At 41.9% G+C, this 23407-nt stretch overlaps 1 protein-coding gene across 13 annotated transcripts in view; it reads right to left on the reverse strand.

Moving 5' to 3' along the window:
• The window catches only part of LOC147020022 (neurexin-1-like), a 1432118-nt gene that overhangs the window by 175530 nt on the left and 1233181 nt on the right, over positions 1 to 23407 (reverse strand). For all 13 annotated transcript variants that reach the window (XM_085894958.1, XM_085894955.1, XM_085894959.1 and 10 more), the window contains one exon: positions 20189 to 20360. In XM_085894958.1, coding sequence (XP_085751084.1) covers positions 20189 to 20360 — 172 coding nt within the window. The remainder of the gene's footprint in view (positions 1 to 20188; positions 20361 to 23407) is intronic.

The raw sequence follows: 23407 nt of genomic DNA on the forward strand, positions 1-23407 counted from the left end.
CGCCCCCGTTGCACCGTCACCACTGCCCGCCCCTGTTGCACCGTCACAACTGCCCACCTCCATTGTGCCATCACCACTGCCCTTCACCGTTGCACTGGCACCACTGCCCGCCCCCATTGCACTGTCACCACTGCCCGCCCCCATTGCACCATCACCACCGCCCGCCCCAGTTGCACCGTCACCACTGCCCACCCCTGTTGCACCGTCACAACTGCCCACCCCCATTGTACCATCACCACTGCCCTTCCCCGTTGCACTGGCACCACTGCCCGCCCCCGTTGCACCGTCACCACTGCCCGCCCCTGTTGCACCGTAATGACTGCCCACCCCCATTGTACCATTACCACTGCCCTTCCCCGTTGCACCGTCACCACTGCCTGCCCTCATTGCACCGTCACCACTGCCCACCCCCGTTGCACCGTCACCACTGCCCGTCCCCGTTGCACCGTCACCACTTCCGATATCCTCAGCAACCTCACTCCACAACCATAACCAACTTCTTCTTCTTCTTTCGGCTGCTCCCGTTAGGGGTCGCCACAGCGGATCATCCGTATGATCCGCATAGTGATTTGGCACATGTTTTACGCCGGATGCCCTTCCTGACGCAACCCTGGTCGCCTCTTACGACACAGGGATATGGTACACCTATTTTAACCGGGGTATACACCGGCCCAGTACACTGGTACTCACTTCGCCGACCTCGGAAGGATGACAGGCTGAGTCAACCCCCTGGTGTATTAATTCAGTGGCCCAACGGGGCTTGAACTCAGGACCTTTTGGATCCCAAGCCGCTGCCCTAACCACTGGGCCAACACCAGGCTTACAACCATAACCAACTATGATCTACAAATTGATGCGTTCCTTCAACCCGGTAATAACCTTCCTCAAGTGCACGATTTCCTCACACTTCCGACAACAATAAGAACCCTCTGCTTCTCCCATTGTTGATGTGGCCCACATTGAGCAAATGTTATATTTTACATACTCCTCATCCTTTCTCCTTTGTTCTCTATTGATAACCTTCTTCACCCCCATACTCCCAAGGCCCCAACTGACTTCACGCTAAACTTATCACGAGGCCTCGCCCTGCTTCTTTCAATAAACTAACTCAACTACCCACTAAAACTGTTATGAACACAACTCGAAAAAAATAAGTGCAGTTCCACAGCCCCGACACAAATTTCGACAACAAAATAAGCAAAATGCTTCAGGACTGGAAACTTAGCTTTCGAGGAACTGGAAGGGGAGCTCTCCACCCAGTCGTCCTCATGCACCGATCCCTGAACCGGAAGTCCGGAAGTCAATTCTAAGTCAATTCATTCTCAGTGAGAAGAGCAGGAAACACGTTCTAAGTAAAGTTTGACATGGTTGTGTCTCCCAGAGAATAGGAACAATTTTGGGGAAGAAGAATTGGGAATCCAACATATTGGAATGATAAACACATGGATCAGGAATCTACACTAATACTTGTCAGTGTGTGTGTGTGTGTGTGTGTGTGTGTATGTATGTGTGTGTGTGTGTGTGTGTGTGTGTGTGTGTGTGTGTGTGTGTGTGTGTGTGTGTGTGTATGTGTGTCAGTCAATGTGTCTTCTTCCTAAATTCAAAACTATAAAACCTACCAGCCTGAAACTTTGCATGCATACTAAGAAAACTCCAAGGAAGTGCAAGAGTGAAAATTGGATGTTTGGGTTAATTAAAACACCCCTTTTGAAGATAATTAACAGCCTTATTTAACTATATCCTTTATCTATGGGGTCTTAAGACGTATCCTAGGTAACATCACTGGGTTCTGAAGCCACCATGTTTTATGGCCCGCTCAACCTTGCCTTGACTTTGAACAGGCCACATCAATTTCTTCACGATAAAGTTTTTTTTCACTTTCCTCACTTGTATTATCGAATGCATGTTCATCACAGCTATGAAATGCTGGGTACATTAAAATGCTTATAGACTCCCAGAGATGTCAGGATTCGTTGCTTCATTTCATTTCCGCAAATGCGATAACTGCGAGTATCTCTTAAACTAAGCACAATTACAAAATTTAAGCTCCAGAATCGAACCTACAAGCAGTTCCGACTCCTAGAAGTGTTCATTCCTCAAATTCGGATATATTTGACATTTCCGGCATCTCCGGGAGGTGTATATTTAATATGATGGTTCGGTGATTGCTAATTGCGTGCTAAGCGAGCCATTTCTTCTCAACCGTTTTGTTGGAGTGCCTACTTAAGTGCTTCAGCAACTTGGCGAGTGCTCTCCAAGCTGCTTGGCTGTTCGTTTTGGTAAAAGTATCAGTGCTTTCAATGGAACATCGATTCGACATACATTTCCGCCTGTGTTGGGCCGTGGGTGTCTCGGGAGGTGTCTCATTAGCTGAAAATGTGCAATTATTCTTTTTACAGGACATCATTTTGTTTTACCTTTTTGCGTGAACTCCTTTTAATATAATCCACCCCTCACTTTGACATCAATACATATGTAAAAACAATAAAGTCCATCCGACCACATGTTTGCCATGATGTGATTGTGAAGGGAGAGAGCAGAGATCGACATTTTGTGTTCTGTGGCTTGAATATATATTTGAAATGAATTTTGCTAATTTCCCACTTGAATTCCTCTTTCAAAGATCTTTGTTTAAAAGTAAATCTTTGTGTTTGTTGTTTTAATGTACTTTATGCGTTTGTACATTTGCATGTGTATGTATGTAAACTGTATTTCCACAACGGGCCTTGGCACGGATGTGTGTGTGTGTGTGTGTGTGTGTGTGTGTGTGTGTGTGTGTGTGTGTGTGTGTGTGTGTGTGTGTGTGTGTGTGTGTGTGTGTGTGTGTGTGTGTGTCAACAAGTAATTTATAAAATTCCAGAGACTAATAAATGAGAAAGGAAGACAGTATAAAAATGAAAATGAAAAACTCGAAAACATCTCAAAATGCAAAGCCCGTCCATGTCCGTGGACAGAACACTGAACGGATCAGGACGTAACAGAAGTAAAAGGAACCGTAGAATGAGGGGGAAACACCAACAGTAGCGATGAAGACCAAAATAGAGGGAGACTTGGCCAAATAATGGGTGTGGGGAGGAATGAGGGATAGGGAAGGACACACGGGGTGAACAAGATGGAGACAGAAGCACAAGGACATTGAAAATAAACGAATTGCTTGTCGGAGCAATCAAGTAAAGCCGAACAATTTAAATGCAGTTTCCTCTAGATTTAAGCTGTGACTACGTAAACATAGCTAAATCAATAAATGGGCGAAAATTAATGAATGTAAGTGAAGCTGCACATTTTAAAGTTTTTGATTAATGGTTCGATTGCACACAGAGAAAGCAATCATATTTTTCAGAAAGATCTGGAATTTCTAATTTGGATAAACTACAAACAGCAACTGATTACCATTATCAAGATGTAAACAGGCTCCAGCTCTTAGAGGACACCAAACTTTGTCACTTGAAGGAATCAGATAATTTAGGCTATGGTTAAGCCACATGTTAAAAAAGTGCATACATGAAGACCAGCCAGACAAGTTTGCCCTTTCTCTGAAAAATCATAGGGACATTGCAAACTCTTTCATGTGGGGGTCAATGGTAAAATTAACAGGAAGGTAGTCTACCCAATTTGGTAATACATTACTTTAATACTAGAACGGCACTTGGTAGAGTGCGTACCTCCGCCAGGCTGAACAGTTTATCTTTTGTATCTCGCTGATAGGCCGAATATGGATCTGGACCTGAAGCACAATCTAATTGCCTTGTTCTTGTCACCTAACCAACTCATCCACCTAGTTTTGTCATAATTCGTCCACAACATTTTGAGATATCATCGTATATATCATTTTTGGCCCTAATCTTTCAATGGTGAAGAATCACTTAAAAACTTCTAGTATCCAGATCTGAATCCGAATCTTCACCAAAATCGAATCAATTAGTCTTGGTCACACACCTAACCTGTCCACGAAGGTTCATCCATATCTGTCTACAACATTTGAGAAATCCTGACAGGGATGAAAACATAACTTCTGCTCACCCATCCCCACCTTGAATCGTATAACATGTGTTCAGCACGAACCACGTTCTGTTTTTGCCCCAGGGTTGACCACAAACGTTTTACACTTGAAGGATTCAAGCCGAGGTGAGAGATCACTGTGGGTGTGCAGGCATTTGATGGGCTGATCGAACAAGAAGCTAAAGGTTGTGAAAGCCAGAACCACATGCTGTTTGGGTGCAAAATCAAAGAATTGGGCCCAAAATCAATCAAAAAAAGCAATGCAAATATTTCAGTGACGATGGACAAGTTGAGCTGCAAAACCACACATGCAAAAGTGAAAAGGAAATGAATGCAGAATTAAAATCCAGATATAATGTGTGCTTTCATGTTGACCTTTGTACCCCAAATTGTGTAATGTTAATAATGAATGACTCACCACTAACAGCACCGGGGCGAACTCAACCCCTCACCCCCTTTTGTTCATATACTTTTGGCTCAGACAACTTAGGCCAGGGTTAAGCTACAATTTAGGTCAGGCGAGTGTTTTGCCCAGAGTTGGAAAAACGTCATTCCTGGTCTGAAGCAGGTTTTAGTTTGCCCCAGGGCAAGACCAATCTCGGGGGGTGGCCTTGGGGTGAAAGAAAACAGTAAGTGTAAAAGCTCGAGTATGTTTACCCCAACTCCCAGTCACCCCCGGGCCACCCCCAAGGTTTGGTCCATTGCAAAAAGGACTATAATTGTGTTTTACCATGGTGCAGTGAGTTCAAAAATGGCTGCTGAAGTGATGAGCGATCTTTAGTATTACCCACATGCAACCAACTGCTGCCACTCTAAAAATACCGCAATGAAAAAAAAAAATAAGAAAAGTAAAGAAAGGAAACCTTTTCTTCTTGTGCTGGTTTAAATAGCTTGAAAATGGGAGGTTCCTCTGGATTTAACCTGAGACAACTTAAACATACCTAAATCAATAAATGTGCAGAAATGAATGAAAGTAATAGTTTGTATTCAGTGTGTCCCTTGTTCATCATTGAAATCTTTGCTGTTAACAAAATATGTATTTCTTAACAGAAAATAAAAAAAAAAACTCAGGAGTGATCGAGGCAATGGTCTGTTGCCCATATGCTACCTGGGTTCAATTTTTGTCTGATTGAAAAAACAAAGTACATTGTTCCAGTTGGTTTGCATTAATTTGAAGCAATTTTTACTTAATCATTTTTTTCCCTCTGAGTTGTGTTTCTGTGTTTTAGAGTGGGACAGACAGACAGCATTAGCTTATTATATACAGGTGACAAAAAGGGGGCCCCAGTAAAAGTTTAATAACTTTAATATTATCCAATCAAACTTACCAAAATTTGAAGATCAGATTACTCACTCATCGGCAAGATATCAATGAAAATTTCAGTTGTCGACAAAAACATGTGACAATTTTTACAACTAAATGACTGACATCGATGTTTGATGATACGCTTCAAATGGGCACCATTTCACTCAATGCAGAGGGTCCCATATCGAGCAAAGTTATTGATGACGTGGATGTACTGCTATCAGATTTCTCCTCAAGCTTTCTTTGCTGATGTTGAGCTTTTGACAGTGGTGCCGAAGAGATTTCCCAGATTTCTTGGGACTGTGGGTGACTGAGTCAGCAATGGCAGCAACATTTTCGGGTGACCTTCCATATTTTGGTCAGCCAGCGTGGCCTCCGCTGTTTGGTGAATTCATATTCAAGACTGTGCCAAGCTGTCTAATTTTTTTTTTTCAGAATCCTTTGATTTTGAGACTTTCTGGATGCTTTCCTTGTTGCAAATTGTGCACAGAACAGGCACCTTGTCTGTAAGAACGAATTTGTCCGCAGATAGTTTTCTGCAGAAAATGACTTTTCTTCAGGTGTCCCACACCATGGCGTGTGAATGTCACAGATTCACGAAACTTGGCACATACACTCTCCTTTAGCTCAGTTCAGACCACCTGAAAATGAAGGAGATTGAAAGAAAACTGTGAGGTTTTTAAACTTTTCCCAGGGCCCACTTTTTGGGGTCAACCTGTATATAGAAGATAAAAGATGTTTAACAGCTAATTTTGAAGCCACCTGATTATACTCTGTAATTACATAATAAATGGATGTCATTGTTGGAAGTGTGCCAAAGAAATATTTCTCAGTTGAAAATCAATATGGTAAGGACAAGCTGGATACTAAAGGAGCTCACGTTTGAACAAAAATGCAACTCATGTGGCCAACGCAACAGAGCTCCTGAAATACAGACAGAAGGGAGGCAGATTATTTATTGAAGAAGGTTTTACCTGTGATGAGATCATGGCTCGTTTAAAAGGACGGTGCAGAGGTTGCACACTTAACTTTTGAGCTGTCTTGCCTGGGTTTGATTCTCACACAACTATAAACGGACACATTAGTGTTTTACAGGCATGGCACTGCATCACAAAGTGTGCCATTTCTCCGATGGACAGAAGAGTGGGTACCTATCTGCGAGCATTAAATAATGGTTGTTAAGGATTCTACGGTGTGTTTGTTAACGATTCTACGATTGTTGTTGTTGTTGTTAACGATTGTTAACGATTCTACGATTTTCAAGAACAAGTGTGATGTGCAGAGCTGTGGTAATTATAGAGGGATAAAGTTGTTAAGCCACACCATGAAGTTGTGGGAAAGAGTAGTGGAAGCTCGGTTGAGAGGAGAGTTGACGATCTGTGAGCAGCAATATGGTTTTATGGCAGGAAAGAGCACCACTGATGCGATGTTTGCTTTGAGAATGTTGATGGAGAAGTATAGGGAAGGCCAGAAGGAGTTACATTGTGTGTTTGTGGATTTAGGGAAAGCTTATGATAGGGTACCAGGAGAGGAGTTGTGGTATTGTATGAGGAAGTCGGGAGTGGTGGAGAAAGAAGCATGTGAGGATCGTGCAGGATATGTATGAGGACAGTGTGACAGCGGTGAGATGTGCAGTAGGAATGACGGACCGGTTTAAGGTAAAAGTGGGATTGCACCAAGGATCGACTCTGAGCCCTTTCCTGTTTGCAATGGTGATGGACAGGTTGACGGACGAGATCAGACTGGAGTCTCCATGGACTATGATGTTCGCAGACGACATCATGATCTGTAGAGAGAGTAAGGAGCAGGCTGAGGCGAGCCTCGAGCGGTGGAGGTACGCACTGGAGAGAAGGGGAATAATAGTCAGTAGGAGTAAGACGGAGTACATGTGCGTAAATGAGAGGGAGCGTGGTGGTATGGTGCAGTTGCAAGGAGTTGAGGTGGGGAAGGTGGATGGGTTTAAATACTTGGGATCAACTGTCAAAAGTAACAGAGAGTGTGGGAAAGAAGTGAAAAAGAGAGTGCAGGCAGGATGGAGTGGGTGGAGAAGAGTTGCAGGAGTGATTTGTGACAGAAGGGTAGCTGCAAGAGTGAAGGGGAAAGTATACAAGACGGGAATGAGACCAACTATGTTGTATGGTTTGGAGGCGGTGGCGCTGACAAAAAGACAGGAAGCTGAGCTGGAGGTGGCAGAGTTAAAGATGCTGTGATTCTCGTTGGGAGTGACGAGGATGGACAGGATAAGGAATGAGTATATTAGAGTGACAGCGCAGGTAGGACGGTTTGGAGTCAAAGTGAGAGAGGCGAGATTGAGATGGTTTGGACATGTGCACAGGAGGGAAGTGGAGTATATCGGGAGGATGCTGAGGATGGAGCCGCCGGGTAGGAGGAGAAGAGGCAGGCCAAATAAGAGGTTCATGGATGCGGTGAGGGCGGATATGCGGGTGGTTGGAGTGTCAATGGAAAATGTGGAGGACAGAGCGAAATGGAGACGGATGAGTCGCTCTGGCGACCCCTAACGGGAGCAGCCAAAAGAAGAAAAAGAAGAAGAAGAAGGATTCTACGGTGTTTTACACGAGGAGTAAGCGAGCTATTGCTGCACCCTCAAACAATTTCGAATTGCTGCCCTGGATACCTCGATGGGAATGCAAAGGCAAAACCATTGATTAAAATTCTTACCATGGGGTTACTTTGGGAGCACTGAAGCTGCCTTCTAACAGAGCACCATAACAGAGACAAAGAGACAAAGAGACAAAGAGACAAAGAGACAAAGAGACACAGAGACACAGAGACACAGAGACACAGAGACACAGAGACACAGAGACACAGAGACACAGAGACACAGAGACACAGAGACACAGAGACACAGAGACACAGAGACACAGAGACACAGAGACACAGAGAGAGAGAGAGAGAGAGAGAGAGAGAGAGAGAGAGAGAGAGAGAGAGAGAGAGAGAGAGAGAGAGCAAAACTGAGACCTGGATCGATAATTTCATCCCACAGTTCAGGTGAATGAGCATGGAGTGTCAACATTATTGGTTCCCACCACCAAAAAAAAAAGAGAGGGAAAGCAACTATTCAACAAGAAAGCTTATTGCAGTAGTACTTTATGGCCACAACAATTTAATGCAACTGAAATTTCTTGAATGTAAGGAAACCATGTATGCAAAGTACATGACTACATTGACTTGTTTAGTGATGAAATACCACGACAAAGGCCACGTTTGCCTCAATAGCATTATTGTGCAGCGAAGTCAGGAAATGACTCTGCTCTACAGTTGTGCTCACCCACACAAGGCACATGTGACCATTGATATTCTCGCAGAGATAGGTTGTGAAATCTATCCCCAAAACAGTCAAGACGTGTAACTTTGTGATTTCATTCTGTTTTGACCACTCAATGGACATCTATGTGGCATCAACTAGTTAATAATGAAGAATCCAAAGGACGTGCCTTGAAATGGCTGCATACCAGTTCCACACACTTATTAAGCAGATGCCATCAAGGCACGATCACAATGATGGGCCAATTGTATCACAGTGGAACACCTTGACAATTAGGTGGACTTTAATCAACCCTCCTGTACTATTGATGTCAACTCTGAACAACCCTTGCATTGAAGTATATTTCCTGTTTTTTTCCTCCTTTATCTCTTTTTGAATTTTATATTTTATGTTGTATGACCCATTCTTGTATTTGTACATTTTCTTATTGCCTATCTCTCTCCCTTCATGCATCTTTTATTTTCTCCACATTACATTCAGTTTTTAATCGACAAAATAAATCACTTCTACATCTCAACTCATCTGTCTCGAAGTAACATTGTAGCTCTCATATATCCACATAAGTTGATATTGATTAAGATTTATAACCACTTCCCAACAATTCTTCCTGTTAATCCTAATGGCAAGGCAATGGCGCAGGTTTGACCTGGATGCAGCTGTTGCAGCTGCTACTGGCTCTGATGGGCTCTACACATTCCCACACCTGTTTTTGCCGTTGCTACAACTACTTCTTCCACATGTACCCTTCTATATCTACTGTCAACGAATCATGAGGATCTCAGCTCATGCGGAGTCAACGAATCATGAGGATCTCAGCTCATGCAGAGTCAACGAATCATGAGGAAGTATCGATAGTGCACCACCAGCCAGATGTCATTCTTGGCTATGACTCTAAGCTTGATGATAGCATCTCTTTATATAGGTATCCCCTGCTTAATGAAGATTCACAACAACAAATGGTATTATTTCGGGCTATTCATCACTTAACGCAGGTCTTCATTCGCAACAATGAAGGAGCCTTCACAGTGTCTGTCTGGTGATTGTGCAATGCCATTTCCGTGGCGATGATAATTTTGATACGTTTTTCCACCAATTAACTTTTCAATGCAGTGATTAACTTTTCAGAAGGCTTGTGAATGATTAACTTTTCAAAATGAAAGGGTTAAAAATAACCATCTCCTCCACCACCTCCCATTGCTGCCTTCTTGTATGGAAATGTGGACTCGAGATTGTTTTGCTAAGTGTTACAAATAAATTAACGTTATTATTGTGTTACTGTCTCCATGACTCGGGAAATCACAATATTATATTGTCACTTTCAACTAAAACTATTGTTATACCAAGCATATGGCTTTGCTTTCAGACAGAAAAATTAGGGTTAGGGAACGAAGTGTAATTTCCCCACAAGAAATAATGGAAACCGAGCTCCAACATAATGAAGGGTTATAAAGGTACACAGCATGTAACCCCTTTGTTAAGCAGGGGATACCTATGCTCTGTTTTCCCAAGCACAGTGTACCACAAAGACTACAATGTCCATGGTAGAGGAGTGTTCATAACAGTTCATAACAATGCTCACTATTGCAGATTATACAGAGTTCAACTGCGACTGTAAGCATTTATGGTCTAACTTACAGTTTACCAAAACCAAGTCTATATATTTTAAGTTATTACTGCCCACCAAATACTAAGCAAAAACGTCTTGGTGAGCTTTCCGAATCCCTTTCTAAACTCTTCAGCAAGCAGTCTGTCACCCCATCATAATCTTAGCTTGTGACTTCAACTCTCAAGACACAGACTGGGATTCCTGCACTACAAATAATATAACCAATGCTAGCAGTCACCAAAATTTGCTTGACCTGCTCCTTAAAAACTCTCGGGTGCAACTTAAGGAGATTCCAAAACCAGTATTGAACACCATCTTGGATTTGATCCTTATTGCAAACATCGTATGGGCTATATGTTGCATTGCATTGCATACTGTCATCTCAGATCATAATGCCATTACTTTCAACATTCGTGGTAACGTAAAACCAACTGTCAAGTCACCTTGAAAGCTTTACTGTTTTGACAAAGCTGATTTGCAATTGAAGGATATTACTTCAATATTTACAGCTGATGAGCTTCTTCAAACAAATCAAGATGCAAACACAGTTGATTCAAAACTAGATTATCATTTCAAATTTTCTCAAAATTGTGTGGTTGAGAATGTTCCCTAAAAGAAGAGCAAGGAATAACATCATCTTCCCTGGATCGCAGTCAGTTTAAGATGCTAGATGAGAAAGAGAGACATGCTTTATAGGAAAGCACTCAAGCAGATAGACAGGGGAGCGAGATAGACTTTCCATCAGTATTGCAACAAGGTTGCTAAAGCTGCTCACCATGCATGCTGTAATTACATAAACAATGTCATTGGAAGCAGTCTTGTAAATAACCTGAAATTGTTGTGGTCCGACATTAAACTTTGTCACTCGGACAAACACCAACACTCCAACACCAACAAAGCTCTGCATTTGAGACAAAGAAAAGGCAGAGAATCTGAACTCATACTTCTAGTCTGTTTTCATGAAATAATCTGCTCCTCTAAGCTTCAACAAAAAACCATCTCCTGACATGTCAATATGGGACTTTCAAAATGACGTATGAATGCTAACGAGGCCTTTCACGCAAGCGCTGTGTGTGCTTTTTCAATGACTAATTTCTGCTCGATGGGCACTTTTAACCTGCCATTGTTCATGCAAAATTTGTGTCAATAGTCCTTATCTCATAATTTTCAGCATCTAAACAAAAGAGTGACAAGTGATGATCCACAATTGTGTTATAAATCAGGTCAGGTCCTGGATATGAATCAGGTCAGGTCAGCTATTGCAGCATGTGCCGGAGCAGCGCGTCACTGCATCCACTTTCCCCCGGTACTCCAGGGGCCTCCCTCTGGCCATCCCCCAGGCAGATGCCTGGCCTATCCTCATCTCCTTGAGATGCTGATCAACCTGCTGCAACCACGACGCACGTGGTCGGCCCATTGGCCTTCCCCACTCGTGTGGCTCCCTCGCTGAGAGAATCTATATAAATCTGACTCATGAAAATATAGGAAATACGAGAAATAACCGTGGATGCAAGGTGTTGAGTTCCTACCATTTCCTGTTAATACAAGTGACCAACGGTGCTCCCACACTCGCATAAGCACACACACAATTCTACTTTTAGCAATATATGTAAAAAGAAGTCTTATGATTAGTATGATTACTCTTCTGACCTCGGAACCAAACAAATAATATTTTTACACCTCGCCCTCACCGCCCCCCACCACCATCCCCACCAACATAATAATAAATTTAATTTTAAAAATTGATTTCAAACTTACCCTGTGTATTCACAAACCCCACATATGATCTTTCCATCGCTGCTAAGAAGCATGCAAACTATGTACGGTGTTTCCCTTGGGGATATCTGCCTGATACATCCGGCTCCCACCTAAATAACAGCTCGCACAAGCTTTGTGCATTTTCACGTCGTGAAGATGGCCTTCATTGAAGAGTTAGTAGCCATTACTTTGTTGGTAATGATGCACGGCATCGTCTTTCCAATTGCAGAAATCCATTAAAAAAACAAAAAAAAAACCGTGTAAGCCTGCTGTGTTCACATGAGGCACTCCGCAAGTTTCAAAATCCACTCACTGGTAGTGATCATCGGAGTTTTGGGAAGAACCCGCTCGTCCACAGTTGTATGGTTGAGACAGTTGTATCAGTTTTATCCTCCAGAGTTGTATGGTTGAGACAGTTGTATCAGTTGTATCGTCCACAGTTTTATGGTTGAGACAGTTGTATCAGTTGTATCGTCCACAGTTGTATGGTTGAGACAGTTGTATCAGTTGTACATCCACAGTTGTATGGTTGAGACAGTTGTATCAGTTGTATCATCCACAGTTATATGGTTGAGACAGTTGTATCAGTTTTATCCTCCAGAGTTGTATGGTTGAGACAGTTGTATCAGTTGTATCGTCCACAGTTTTATGGTTGAGACAGTTGTATCAGTTTTATCGTCCACAGTTGTATGGTTGAGACAGTTGTATCAGTTTTATCGTCCACAGTTGTATGGTTGAGACAGTTGTATCAGTTGCATCGTCCACAGTTGTATGGTTGAGACAGTTGTATCAGTTGTATCGTCCACAGTTGTATCAATGACATCCATTAAAATATATATATATATATATATATATATATATATATATATATATATATATATATATATATATATATATATATATATATATCTAGTATATATCGTCATTTTAAAACGCGCTCGTCCACATTTGGGTCGAACGTGCTCATTCACAGTTCGGGCCTTGTATCAGCCCACATCGTCAGGAATTTTGTAGTCTGGGCAGCTGCATCAGGAGTCTTTGTAGTCGGGTGGGGCAACTCTTCATGGTGCAGAGGCACTCCTCTTTCTCTCAGGTACTTTTACAAGAATTTTTGCATATTTTAGAAGCTTTGTGAGCCACTTTAGCGAACAATGCTTTTCTTGCATGCACACTAAACATTCACATGTTCCGATTACCGCTGATTCCAGGTGTTTCTCAGCTGAGTATTCTGGGGTGGATAACATCATTTTGAAAGTCCCGTATTGATCGTGTCCATATCTCAGTTGTTGAAAAGCAACGACTGAACCTCAACCTTTCTAAAGCCATTGGGCCTGATGAGCTCCCACTGAAACACCTGATAGCTCCAGCTCTATCCTTTCTCTTTCAACGAAGTTAAAATGAACAAAATGTTCCTCGCCAATGGAAACAGGCCTTGATTGCAGCAAAATATAAATCACGTTCCAAGTCGGAACCATTTAACTATATTGTATTAACTTGCATCTCTTGTAAGGTTACGAAGTATATTGTGCCTCGCCATATTCCGAAGCACTTATCAGTAAACAACATTTTGTTAGATACGCAGTATGGATTTTGGCAAAAGCTTTCCACCACAACTCAACTCGTGTCTGTAACTCATGACTGGTCGATATGTTAATAGAAAAGAAGCCAAACAGACAATATTTCTGGGATTTTAAGAAAGCATTTTTCAGAGTTCCTCATAAATGCTTCTTAAGAAAACTTCCTTATTATGGCATTGGTGGACACAATCTCCATTGGATCATGTAACTTCTCAATGATAGACAGCAAGCTATCACAGTAAATGGTATCCATTCATCCTGGGGCAACATGATCTCCAGTATGCTCCAGGGGGTCTGTGCTGGGGCCAGCTTTGCTTCTCCTGTATATCAACAACATACAAGACCAATTCCAATCCAAGTTGCTGATGAGAGCATAATCTCTCGTGAGATACAGAGTAATGACATCTACTGCTTACTCCAAGAAGACCTCTGTACCCTCGCTGACTGGTCTATCAAGTGGATGAAGGCTTTTAACATTGAAAAGTGTGCTACACTAACTATTACAGCAAACCAGGTCTACACCAGAATGAGATTGGTGATGCAATCCCATGAGTAGAACAATTTGTCTACATACAAAGAACAGTATGCATGACTCTCCACATGATCTTCAATAGAACAAGCACTGCCAGAGGGTTATGAAAAGGCAAGCTGCACTCTTGGACAACTGCACAGAACTTTATCTCCTTGTTATAAGGTAGTTAAAATTACCAAGTTCTGGTACATCCTCTGCTGGAATATGGTGCTGATACTTGGAACTATTATACTGGTTCAGCCCTAAATAGGCTTCAGCAAGTACAGGAAACTGCCACGTGCTTTTTTCATTGGGATCACCGGCAAACTACCAATATTTTAATTCTGGTTTCAAAATTTTGGATGGGATATTTTTCCTCAACAGTATGTCCTTGCACAATGCACAATGCCCTTGCACAATGATGTAACCACCATCTGGTTCCAGGATAATGCTGATGATAATAATAATAATAATAATAATATTAATAATAATAATAATCACTTCATTAACAAGCAATGACAAAAATATCATGTTTGGTCTTGGTATAATGGTTAGAGTGTCCATTCCAAGTCTGGGAGGTTGTTAGTTCAAACCCAGGATGAATCATTCCAAAGACTTTAAAAATGGTATGTGCTGCTTCCTTGCTTGATGTTCAGCATTTAAAAGGATAGAGCATGGACAATTTGCATAGATTCGTATCCACGGGGAGGAGGAAATTCCTTTTTTGGAAATGTCCTGCTGAGTTGTGCGAGAAATGTGGCACCATTGGTGTGACATCACTGGTACCCGGAGTGCCCCAGGAAGTGATGGCACTTCCCCCAAGCTCAGCGGCTGTGTTTGTCTTGTCTAACAGTCCTGTGTTGTGTCTCGTGTACTCGTCTGCATGTGTCTGCATATGTGTGTGTGTGTGTGTGTGTGTGTGTGTGTGTGTGTGTGTGTGTGTGTGTGTGTGTGTGTGCGTGCGTGCGTGCGTGCGTATTTGTGTGTGTTGTTGGTTGTTATCTCCATATGCAGCCATTTCAGAAGGTGGAACAGAAGTCCTCCCAGGTCTCTAAGTATCTTCCCCCGTTTCGGAAAGGACCAAGCTGTGAAGATTTATTGTCTCAAAGTTTCATCCCGAGTGCTCTTTTCAGGATTGTCAGGAGCCCTGGATAGCTTCGAACTGCAGTTCATTGGAGAAATATTCACAGGGTTGGTTTTCAATATCTCTGTGAGGTTCTTCTTCATTATACACATTTCTCCAATTATCATTGGTACAATTTAGGTGCTCTTCAGATTACAAGATCTTTTTACTTCATTTTTGAGATCCTGGTATTTGTTGATTTTCTTGATTTCTGCATTGTTTAGGCCAAAATCACTGGGTCAGCAATGTCGTTTTTTTCTTTCTTTATACCAAAGTACTATGCTTTGTTTACAAAGTTCACACTCGATGGGATTATCAGGTCATAGGTGAGAGTTACTTCCTTGTTCTTAATTATCGCTTTTGGTTCATATGTCCATAAGTTTTCTGGGACTGGGATAATGAAGTTTTGCAGATGTGCCAGGAGATTACTCTCCAAACCCTGTTGTGCCTTTATGTGTATAGCAGCTCTGACATGAGTGTTTTTTTACATCCCGATCGGAGGTGGATAATGCTTTCTGGTTCTACCTTGCAGATAATGATTTGTTCTCCATCCCAGTTATGCCTGGTTGGCTTAATGGTTAAGGTGGTGGGCTTTGGATCCTTGGGCCCCGAGTTCAAATCCCGCTCAGCTGTTGAATTAATACCAGGTGGGCTTAACTCGGCCTGTCATCCTTGCAAGGTCGGCAAAATGAGTGCCAGCATGCTTGTATACTGTGTCGGAGTGGCGACCCATCCAGGATTGTGCCCAATAGCCAAGGAGACTGTGTGGGCAGCACCAATGCTCTGCAAAGAGTATGGTCCAAATCTCCTCTCCTCATCCCAGTTGAGCTGACCTCTTCAAAGCCATTCCAATGAGCCTTCTTTGTACATACCTAATATCTGTTGAAGTCTTATTTTATATATATATATATATATATATATATATATATATATATATATATATATATATATATATATATATATATATATATATTTCAGTCCTTTGGTCATTCTCCCAGTTATTGGTGAATGATACATAAGTCTTGCTCCTGCTCCAACACAAGCAGACTCGTGGCATTTCTGCTCTCATATCTATCTGCCCTGGAAGAATATGTACTTGTATACATATTTCTTGTCCAATATGTTGATATTTCTCCTTATATTTTTTGTTATCATTGGGGATGTATTCGTTGCTGTTTTGGTTTCATGTGTGACATCTTCCATTTGTACCTGTCTGGAAATTTTTTGCTTGGTGGGTTAGGGATACTTTTCTAACTTTCTGTCTTCATGCTTGCATTCAAATTAGATTTTGTAGTCTGTTGAATGTTTTTTGTGTTTGTGTGTGTGTGTGTGTGTGTGTGTGTGTGTGTGTGTGTGCGTGCGTGTGCGCGTGCATGCGTGTGCACGCGCGTGTCAGCTCCACAATGAGCCTTAAATCCTGTAAAAGAAAGAATAAAGCATTTTATTGGTTTTATTTGCTCCTCTTTGTTTTAATTAGTTATCTCTTCACTTGCGCGATTAGTCATTAACATCATCCTAGTACCATCCCAGGAAAGCTTCCAGAGAGAGCTGCTTAAAGGGATTACTTTTGATAAGAAACACAAATCAAAAGATGAATGCTTGTGTAATGGATGTATGAGCGTATGCTTATCATCTGTTTGTACAGGTCTGATTGAAACTATTGTTATTTTAATGTACAGAGGAGGCTGGAAGAATTCTCCAAATCTCCATTTCTGATATCTTCCAATCTTTTCCAATCATCCCTCATTAGTCTGGTCTGCTTGTTCTTATCACCCCCAACTGTGAACTCACACTCAGTAAATTTAAGAATGCTGATACATGTGTACAATATAACCTCTCATGCTTTTGCTATGTCACCTCCAAAAAGACATCCATGCTGAGAATCTCTTAATCTCAGAGAGCATCACAAATGCAAATGATGAGTCCCGAGCAGAACATATTTTTAAGGTCACTTCTAAAGCGAGATACCAACTCGGATTTCTCTGCCGAGCAATAGACTTTCATTTGTACTTTTCAAAGCTCGCAAGGCATACGTTCTCGGGATTGAATGTTAAATGTCTGTTTTGAAAGACTATGTCAATAAGTAGATTCAAAAAACGAATTGGAAAGATGAAGACAGAGCATGCTGGGCTTAATGGTCACTGTACCCATCAAGAGGCCGATACACAAGTCTTGCTCCTGCTCCAACACAAGCAGACTCGTGGCATTTCTGCTCTCATGTCTATCTGCCCTTGCCTATTCCACCAAAACCACTCTTTGTCAACATTCTGTCATCCAAGGAAATGCCATTCTATGCTCATCCAATTTGCTCTTTGCTACATTTCTTCAAAGTGGCAGCTCTCAACATCTGTCATGCCACATCCTTACGTGCAATGTCTTTTACTTGCGCAAACCTTGTTGATATTTTTAGCTTTTCAAGTCCGATATGTATACGTATTTCTTACCAATTCATTGTCAATATGCTACATTTTCTCCATGTCATTCACATTCACATCTTTTTGATTAGCCTAAAGGGAAGAGAAAAAGAAACCCCTTTAAACGTGATAACTACGACGACTGTCGTAGTGTAATGATTACCTCAATTTTAAATTTTTATCAACAGGTAACATCTCGACCCACAAAGGCAATGGGTTAGAATACAGAATACAGAATATTTTGAGTGGCATTGCTCAATAAAAATGAAGCAAAACTTATGTTGCCATTTTATTTGCATACAAAAAGCCAAAAAGTAAAGGAATATTAAGGCCACAGGAACTCTTTAAACATCATGCTGTTATTTTGCAATAATTGACTCCATCAACAGATGTAACAGAAGAGATATTCCTTTTTTACACCCAAGCAATATCAGAGCTATGCCATGAAGCATGCATGACTTGAGGATGATTTTTATTTGTTGTGGATGTGAATGGATGTCCTGTGGCACACCTGGCTAGCTAGAGGGATGAGAACTGTCAGAGTGTTTTTGTAATCACATTTCCTCGACTTGTCCAACCCAGAGATGCAGGTTATGTGAATTCATTTGTTTGTCATCCAGTGAAAACAACAATAGTGGCTCATACGGTCGAAGGAAAGTTTGTTTCTTATCTTTTGTGTTGTTATTTTGTTATTAAAAATAACAACATTTTACTCAAATCAACTCAAAGTCATCTTATTCATCTCGATTTCACAAAGCACATTGATTTTGACATTAGGGGTAATAAAATAAATTATTAATTGCATTTCATTTATCACCAATGTGATCGTTCCCAGATGAAAGGACATGCACAATACTCGTGATATCAGGCGTGAGCATCACTGCTTTTAGCAGCTTGCTTAGCTTCAAGGTTAATCAGGACTTAAAGATCTGGGGATAGGGTGGGACATTTGGCACGATGGCTTTGGATATGGCCTTAATCTGAAAATGGCATTTATTGCACGGGCACAAATTCCTATTTTCGATATTCGGAGAGGCATTTAACTGTCAGCACACCCCCATTACTGTTCAGTTTTAGGGGTGGGAGTGGGTTAGGGGAGGTGTGGGGCTGGGTCAGTTTATCAGCACAATGTCATTTATAAATTGTTCCATGGAATGACTCTTCCTAATCTTGAAAAGGCATATCTGTCACAGCCTCTGAGTAACTGCACATTGAGAAAGACATTAATGATACAACTGAAATCGTTCATGAAGGTCACGACAACAAAAAAATGACTGGGTGAGGTGTGTTGGACTTGACATTCGATGTGATTCCTAACACGGAAACTGCTCAGTGCTGGTCGTGCTCGTGTTGCAGTTTCCTAGTCTTGTTTTATTCTTCAATGGAGTGGGATTACGACTACGAGTTGTCATTATTGTGCTTTAAAGTCAGTAAGAGCATTGCATTGAAAAGGATGATTTCCAGATGACTGTGTTTTGTTCCCTCTCCCTCACATCTCCTTTTAGTATTTTGCTCCATTCTGTTTCATTGCTGGTTTTCCCTTCCGCCTCTTGCTGTGTTTAAGCTTATTTCCAGCTTCTCCCCCCCCCCCTTTTCCCTTTGATCCCATTCTTCCTTCACGGCTCCCTCTGCTGCGTCCCTCTACCCTGCTGTTAATATGTTTCCCTCCTTTTCACTATGTTGTCCTTGTTCTGTTACATTCTGGTCTCTTCTGTATTCTAACCCACCCATGAACCTCAATTTTGTATGTAAAAATGTTATGATGTCTTTTGTGATAAAAACTGCTTTCGGAAATGTAAGGTCCTCCGACATCTTTTGAAAAGAAGAGGAGGCCTGCATTGGGCGTTGGCATCCTCACCACAAAGTCTCGCTTCATCATTATCTGGCCAAAGAGGGCTGCAGAGCTGACCTTAATAGTCCCTGGAATAGACTGTCTGACTATCATTGACAAGAGACAACAGCAACCTTCAAACTACTGGAAACAATAAAGTTATTCATTCCAAAATGTGTATGTGTGTATGAATGTTTCAAATTTTCTTGAAATATATAGGCAAGTACTGCAGCTGCCAATATGGAAAAAAATTCCTTAGACTCTCCTTATGATGCACACTTGTCACACTCCAACCTGAGTACACAGGACAAGCAATCAAACTAACCAAATAGTGCTGACTTCAGTTACGAGTTGTGTACAGACACTTGCCGGATCTTGGATCCCTGCAGTTAAGCACATAATGCAATCATTGCCATTAAATACCATGTAATTTGTCTTAACATTTCTCTGAAAATTAAACTACAAATAAGCTAAATATATCTCTTACCACTCCAAACACCATCGACGCAATATTTTGGCCACCGTAGCAGGAAAATGAGCCATTCTCATGCTGCAGTTTTTCACCACACTCATTACAGCAAAACACACTTTAACTGAATGTGAAATTGGCTACACTGACCCCATTAAAAGGTGATAATGGAATAGCTACATTGAAGCAAGATGCTGTCATTCTGACTTGCTTAACAAGTGTCAGCTCCATGTCAATGAAAGGCCCATAAGAGTAAGAAAGACAACGAACAAAGATACAAAATGGAAGAAGGAAGAATCAAAGCTCACCTGGAGGGTAGTGTTCATTGACTTGGAGCTGGTCAAGCTGCAGCGAGGCGTTGCCACCGCTACGGGTAAACTTCACCACATGGTAACGCCCGTCGTTCACAGGCATGCTTTCCTCCATGATGGAGATGTCATTTGTGCCCACATTAAATATCACACCCATCTTGCCTTGTTCCTGTGGGCATGGGCACATCGTACATCTTTCAAATTTTCAGCCTTCAATTGACTTTTTAGACCTCTCCAAATGGTGTGTGCATTCGACAATTTGGCCACAAAGGCATTGCTTGTACCATCATACCAGAACCATGGAAGTCCTTTCATTAAGAAAAAAACATTGTGCCATTATAACATGGGATACAGTCCTTTTACTTTTCAAAAATGTACAAAAAGAAAAAGCGAAATCTGTTAAACTAGAAACACCAGCTTCTTGCAGGAGCGACCAGGGGGAAGGAATGGGGGAGGGGGATAAAGAAGGGGTGGGGGGGGGGTCATGCGTATGTGCATGACAAAACGGAAAGCAGATGGCGGTTTGTTAATATTCTTCTTTAACGGCCATAATTATTCCCACATTATTGTGGGGTTGGCTGGGGGAAGCTTTGCCCGAGTCTTTCACAACCCAGCTGGCCGGGCCTGATGTTTGACTAAGGTTAAGGCAGGAATTTGTTGTTTGTTCAGGATTTTTTTCATTTTTATTTTTATACAATACATGCTCAACACTCATGGAAGAGCTAGGACACAGAACAGAACAGAACAGGACACAAGATAACAAAGGGAACAGCCGACAGCGGGAGAAACAGAAAACGTCAATTGCAGAGCGGAGGGAGAAGGTAGATGGAGACAAATAAATAATAAACAAGTGATGCAGGTAACGATGAGGGGAAGGGGAGAACACAAGGAGTGGACAAGATGGATAGATAAACAAATTTTGGAGGGGTGGGGGTGGTTTAACGGTTGTAGAAAAGATCATGGCTTTGTATGGGGGATGGATGGGGGAAAAGATCATGGCTTTGGACCTGAAATGGTGGTGAACAGATGTCTTGAAGACCCCGGGGGGAAAAATGACATTGAAGAGAGTGTGGAAGGTGTTTCCACAACCAGGAAAAGAGAGGAATAAATGATTGGAGGTGAATACTAGTTCTGGATTTAGGAAATTTAGGAAATTTAGGAAGATTTAGGAACCTACTAGGTGGGGGTTGCTGGTAGACTGTGTGCATCCTGCAGATACTTAGGCGGGGGGGCAGCGCATGGAGAGGGCAGAGGGTGGAGGACCAGAAATTAGGCAGAAGACAGAGAGACCAAGATGTCACTGATTACTCTTCATGAAGAATACCATGGGATATTTAAAGTCTACCAACTAATGCTGGCAGAAAGGACACCCAGTATAACATCTAGCCAAGGAAGGGCACACATTGATGAATCACACTGCCTGTGAAACATCAGCATGACAGTTTATAGCTGGGGTGGGATTCAAACCCAGGCTCAACAGTTTGGGGGAGAGTGTGCATTGCTCTTGGCCATCCTGCCGGCCTCTGTGTGAATATTGTTATTATTATCATTATTATTTTTATTCCATCATCAATGGACAAAATTTAAAAACACCCACTTCCTAGTGGAGCAGGTGACTGGCTGAGGGGTGATGGCGATAGTGGTGGCGGTGGGTCGTGCGGATCATGTGGATGGCGGATGGTTAATATTTTGCTTCTTCTTATTATTCTTCTTTAATGGCCACAATATTTCTCAGGTTCTTGTCGGGTTGGCCATGGGAAGCTTGGCCCAAGTCTTTCACAAACGAGCTGCCCAAGCCTCACATTTGACAATGGTTAGAGCAGCGATTTGGAATTCGTTCATAGCTCGCCTCCACTTCGTGAAGGACAACGTGGGATCTTTAACGTCCACCAACGTATGCCAGCAGATGGGATGCCCAGGTTAATGTCCATCCGAGGGATGGCTTACATTGATGAATCACCCTGCCTGTGAAACACCGAGATGACAGTTTATATCTGGATCGAGATTCTAACCCAGGCCAGGCAGCTTAGAGGCGAGTGTGCATTAATAATGTGGTTATTCATCAAATAAGGTCACAATTGGTAGTAAGGGTGCCAGGGGCAATATTGCACATCACACTTGAAGCCATGGCCAGGATAAATGACATATGAGGCCCCAAGACATATGTTATAAACAATCCATGTGCAGTCCACAAAATGTTATGGCTATAAAAATAGGACAGGCAATGAGATACATCATTCATGCGTAAAGACTCATTTTAGCACCTCACCTTGAGGTCTAGCAAGTTGAGACAGCCTAGTTTCGTTAGTCTATGGGGAACGTGATAAGCACAGAATGCTTCAAGGATGTCGGGGTGTGTTCCATTACCAAGCAGCTTGGAGAGTGCTCGCCAAGTGGCTTAAGCACTCGAGCAATACCTCCATTGAAACAGTTGATAAGGAACAGCTGGCCTGGCAAGCGATAGCAAGCTTATTGGTGATGGAACACACCCCTGGTTTGCTCCAAATTTCTTTCAGTAGCTACTGTTAAAAACAATAACAGCAGTGACTGTATAAAAAGGTAATCACATGTTTGAAAGAATTTCCAAAATAGTTTGTGGTAATAAATAATTTTTACTTCCCCACGAAAAGCGACACTGAGCAATTTATACACCTAAACACGGAGTTCGTCCAAGGTGAAAATCACCCTTCGAGAGGGGGCCAAGGTATGTCACCACAACCTCTGTCGAGTGAACTTTCGTCTCCCTGGCAAGTTTGGTTGAGATTGGATAAATACCGACCGAATGTATCATGGTGGACAGACAGACAAACACTAAATTGTATGTTTTAATATGAAAATAATAAATGACGTGGCCAAATTGCATGATGTTCACGCATATCCTTGCAGGTTAAGACATATGCATTTATCACGAAGCATTAAAATAGAGGGGTAGAGCTGAATTCTAACAATGATAACCAATCAGCAAGGAATATTGTCAGAATATGCTGGCATTTCATAAGTTAGCCAGTTTCATGGTAGTTCTCAGATGCTAATTTAGCTACCTATCTGTGAAATGGAAAACTCAAAACCAACATCTCCAGAAGACCGAGCACAATTTTTTTTCCCGCTTTTAGGAAACAAAGTGCTTTTATGACAAAAAGCAATTTTGGCCTTGGAACTGATGGTAACGGCTGATAGCTTTTCGCAAATAAAACCGCATGTTAAGTTTGGCGCCAT

Source organism: Eptatretus burgeri, chromosome 9 (assembly GCF_056783735.1).
Source record: "Eptatretus burgeri isolate ZD-2024b chromosome 9, Ebu_testis_v1, whole genome shotgun sequence".
In the NCBI taxonomy this organism is placed as follows: Eukaryota; Metazoa; Chordata; class Myxini; order Myxiniformes; family Myxinidae; genus Eptatretus; species Eptatretus burgeri.